Source organism: Morone saxatilis, unplaced genomic scaffold (assembly GCF_004916995.1).
Source record: "Morone saxatilis isolate NCDOM2014 unplaced genomic scaffold, NCSU_SB_2.0 Contig14, whole genome shotgun sequence".
Classification (NCBI taxonomy): domain Eukaryota; kingdom Metazoa; phylum Chordata; class Actinopteri; family Moronidae; genus Morone; species Morone saxatilis.
In genome coordinates this window covers 20465919-20468052 of record NW_023339696.1, presented here as the reverse complement: position 1 = coordinate 20468052, position 2134 = coordinate 20465919, and the positions used below count along the sequence as shown (strand labels likewise).

At 39.6% G+C, this 2134-nt stretch overlaps 1 protein-coding gene across 1 annotated transcript in view; it reads right to left on the bottom strand.

Annotated features, from left to right (window-relative positions):
• Positions 1 to 1018: 1018 nt before the first annotated feature.
• elac2 (elaC ribonuclease Z 2) overlaps positions 1019 to 2134 on the bottom strand; it is a 12955-nt gene continuing 11839 nt past the window's right edge. The window contains exon 24 of the mRNA XM_035655171.1: positions 1019 to 1566. Within this exon, the coding sequence (XP_035511064.1) occupies positions 1227 to 1566 (340 nt within the window). The 3' untranslated portion in view covers positions 1019 to 1226. The remainder of the gene's footprint in view (positions 1567 to 2134) is intronic.

The following is a 2134-nucleotide window of genomic DNA, read 5'->3' as shown; positions in this document are numbered from 1 at the left end:
AACCAGCAGAGTAATGAGTCAGTAAAGCGAGAACTGCTGACGATCTATGAGTCCTGGTCTCACGCGGTTTTCACTGCAGGTAAACTCGTCAAGCAAATGTAGGCCTCATTAGTCACCTATAAACTCTAACAGAACATAATGCCCTTATGTTAGGGGTCTGCATTGTTCTCAGTGGATAAACAACACTCATTTAAGTTAAATGCTGAGCTTTAATTTAAAAAAAGTAAAGATAAGGAGACCTATATGCTGCTAGCATGGCTTAAAAAATATCACATTTAATATCGTAGTTTGAAGAATATATACGCTGAGAAGTTGTGTTTGGATATTTAAATTAATTATTGCCTCAAATTCGAATTATTTGATTAAAGAATAAAGTAAAACAGGAATAAAAATCCTCCTTTTTCATACCAGATTTGATACTTTTTGATACCAGTGACACACGCATTACGTTCTGTTTTAAAACCTTTAATATAGACGTAGAACGACTGAAATGTTTGTCAAATGTTACCAAGTGTTACCCTTTAGTACAGATTGATTTTAACTCTCCCTCATGAGATTACAGGCTGTCTTAAAGGGAAAAGAAGAGCTATTCCTGGAGGTTTGGTCTCCTTTTCTCGATTATTTACCTGCAGACTCTCATAAGCCCATTTATAGGACACACTACATGACAGGGCTCCTGATAACTCACATACATATAGTGGACTGAAAGCAATACTTTACTTAAATCTATGAGATTAATTAACATACTTTTCTAGGTTTATTTATTCATTTTTCTTTAATCATATTCAGTTATTTCTCTGTTGTATGGCTGTCTGGGATGTGTTTCGGTGTGTGTGTGTGTGTTGTTCAAACTCAATATAAACTAGTTATTTATACAAGAATCACTACGATTAAATAAAATCTGATTAGATAAAAATATTAGGAACTCGCAGCTGGTGTTGACTGACTCATCTAACTGACGTCGGGTTAATTTATTGAGAACTACTGATTGACAAAAACACACACAGACACATTTGAACGGTTTAGCATTTGATTACCTCTGTTTAATGAAAAACAACCTATATTTATTAGCTTTGTACACTCTAATGTAAAGAAATATACATGCGTTTTCTTCCATGAAACCACACGAGCCAAATAAAAGTCTCAAATTTACTTAAATAAAACAACTCAGGACGCTCTCAGTTAAAGTTCTTTTCTCTGAGCTGAAATCAGTCGTCGCTCTGGCTTCAGATGGTTTTCAGTCTCTTCGTCTCCACCTGGTGCGTCGACGCCTCCTCCTGGTCTCTTTTGGCAACTCGGCCGGCGTCGGTCGTCCTCGGCTCGCTGTCCAACTCGGAGAAGTCCCCTCTCAGGTGCTTTTGCTCCCGCTCCCTCTTCTCCCTCTTCTCCTCCATCTCACCGATCTCCGTGGCGAAGAGGGTTTGAAGCGTGGGAATGAGCCTGGGGATGATTTTAAAGTCCCCGAAGCGAATCTGAGCGCAGAGGAAAATGGAGAAAAGGGTCATGTGACTCCTGAAGGAGTGAGGCTCATAAATACTGAGTCTGATCTTCCAGCGCACTTCTTCTCAGCCTCAGCATCCAAACAGAAAGAATCTGTCTTTATGCTTCAGGAAGAGGGACTCAGGAGGTCTGAAGCTCCACTTCCAGGTTTCATATGAACAGCAGCACAGAAACCAGACAGTATTTTCTTAAACAGTCTGTTACTGTTGACCTGTCTACTTCTCAGTGAAGCCTCGTCTGGATAAAAATCGATGCTCAAATATACTTTTATATCTCCTTGTACTCCATCTTGGTTTAATTCATTTTTATGTTGTATACGACTATTAAAAGCGGCCTTGTTGTTGCCACACGAATAAACTGACCTTGTCTGTTTTTATTTTTGAATTTGGAAGAAGAAAAAATGACACAGACGACATTTTACTTTGTCGAGCGACCGTGAACCTTTAAACGCACATTTTCACTGCTCAGAGGCAGCAAATAACTGGATGCAATTACATTTCCTTTAATTAAATACAAGGCTGAGTTCTACTGCAGTGACCCGAGTTCGTGAGGCCCTCTGCTGCATGTCGCCCTCTCTCCCTCCCCCCGTCTGTCCTGTCTCTCTCTACTGACCTGTCTCATAACATTAAATTAA